This window comes from Cebus imitator, unplaced genomic scaffold, assembly GCF_001604975.1.
Source record: "Cebus imitator isolate Cc_AM_T3 unplaced genomic scaffold, Cebus_imitator-1.0 Scaffold149, whole genome shotgun sequence".
Lineage (NCBI taxonomy): Eukaryota > Metazoa > Chordata > Mammalia > Primates > Cebidae > Cebus > Cebus imitator.
In genome coordinates, this window is record NW_016107464.1 from 4621 (window position 1) to 5827 (window position 1207).

The 1207-nt window shown below is 53.8% G+C and overlaps 1 protein-coding gene across 5 annotated transcripts in view; it reads left to right on the forward strand.

Annotated features, from left to right (window-relative positions):
• The first annotated feature begins 282 nt into the window (after nt 1–282).
• Nucleotides 283–1207, forward strand: part of NFX1 (nuclear transcription factor, X-box binding 1) — an 81551-nt gene continuing 80626 nt past the window's right edge. For 2 of the 5 annotated variants that reach the window (XM_017542934.2, XM_017542935.2), the window contains exon 1: nt 285–460. In XM_017542934.2, the coding sequence (XP_017398423.1) occupies nt 436–460 (25 nt within the window). In that variant the 5' untranslated portion in view covers nt 285–435. Of the gene's footprint in view, nt 461–1207 lie in introns of all 5 variants that reach the window. The other 3 variants (XM_017542932.2, XM_017542933.2, XM_017542937.2) reach the window with 3 other exon arrangements.

The following is a 1207-nucleotide window of genomic DNA, read 5'->3' on the forward strand; positions in this document are numbered from 1 at the left end:
AAACTCGCTTCTACTAAAAATAGCTGCGCATGGTGTCTCCGCCTGTAGTTCTAGCAACCCCAGGGACTGAGGCGGGAGGATTAGAGACTGAAGCTATAGTGAGCCGTGATCTGGCCACTGCACTCCAACCTGGGTAACGCAGCAAGACCCTAGCTCAAATAAGAAAAAGAAAACCACAATGATTACGCAAGTCGCTGACCCCTCCCTCCCACGATTCTTGCTATTTCCATTCAGCTACTGGTCTCCTCCCGTCTGACACCTGGCGCGTTTATCTGATGTCACGAACGCGCCACACAGATTCGGGCCGCGCAACCTCTGTGGCCATCTACACGGCGCGCAGATGCGAATATTCCCGCGGCGCCGGAAGTCCGGAGCACGTGATCTGGTGACAGTGCTCGCCTCCTGTCCGGCTCGGTCTAGGTGCTGCGGCACGGGATGGCGGAGGCGCCTCCTGTCTCAGGTATTGTCCCGGCCCGAGCGGGACTGGGCCCCTTTCAGGGAACGGAAATTGGGTCAATGACGAAGTTCTAGGGCTCCAGCCACTCATCGCGAGAGTAGCGCGTGTTAGGGCTGGGGATAGTGGCCTGGAAGGGCCAAGCCCCGCGCGTCGTACGTACGGAGATCTCTATCCTCCTGAACTGGGTGGTGAAGCCCGATAGCTGGGTTTCGGAGGAGAGAGGACTTGTCCCGGCGTCGCGAGTCGGTGTGGGTGTCCCGCCCTCCCCACAGGCTTTTCCTGGGCCGGCGGCGCACTGACCTTCGACAGGGCAGTCATCGGCCAGGTCATAGCCCTTGACCGTCGCGGGCTCTTGACGTATAGGGTGTGGTCTGTTCATACCTCCTGGGCTGGTGGCGTGGGCGCGAGCCGAACTCCAGTAGTTTGGAGTCTTAGCCTGCCACGAACCCGGTGTGACTGTCCTAGTCTTCTCATCTGTCAGTTGGGAGTAAATAAGTTAATTCCTGTGATCGCTCCTGCCCTGCAGTGTACCTGTTCCATAATTGTTCACTTACTTCCCTCCTGGAGTTGCCTCAGTGTGTAGAGACAGCCTCATTTGTTTGTTAATATAACACCCATTTCCATTTCTTCAGGGTGTTCCATAGATGAGTGTTTTCCAAATTTGTTGGACAGCGACCAAAAAAAAAAAAAAAAAAAAAAAAAAAATAAAAAAAAAATAAAGAAAAAAAAAAAAAAAAAGATACCTAGGAA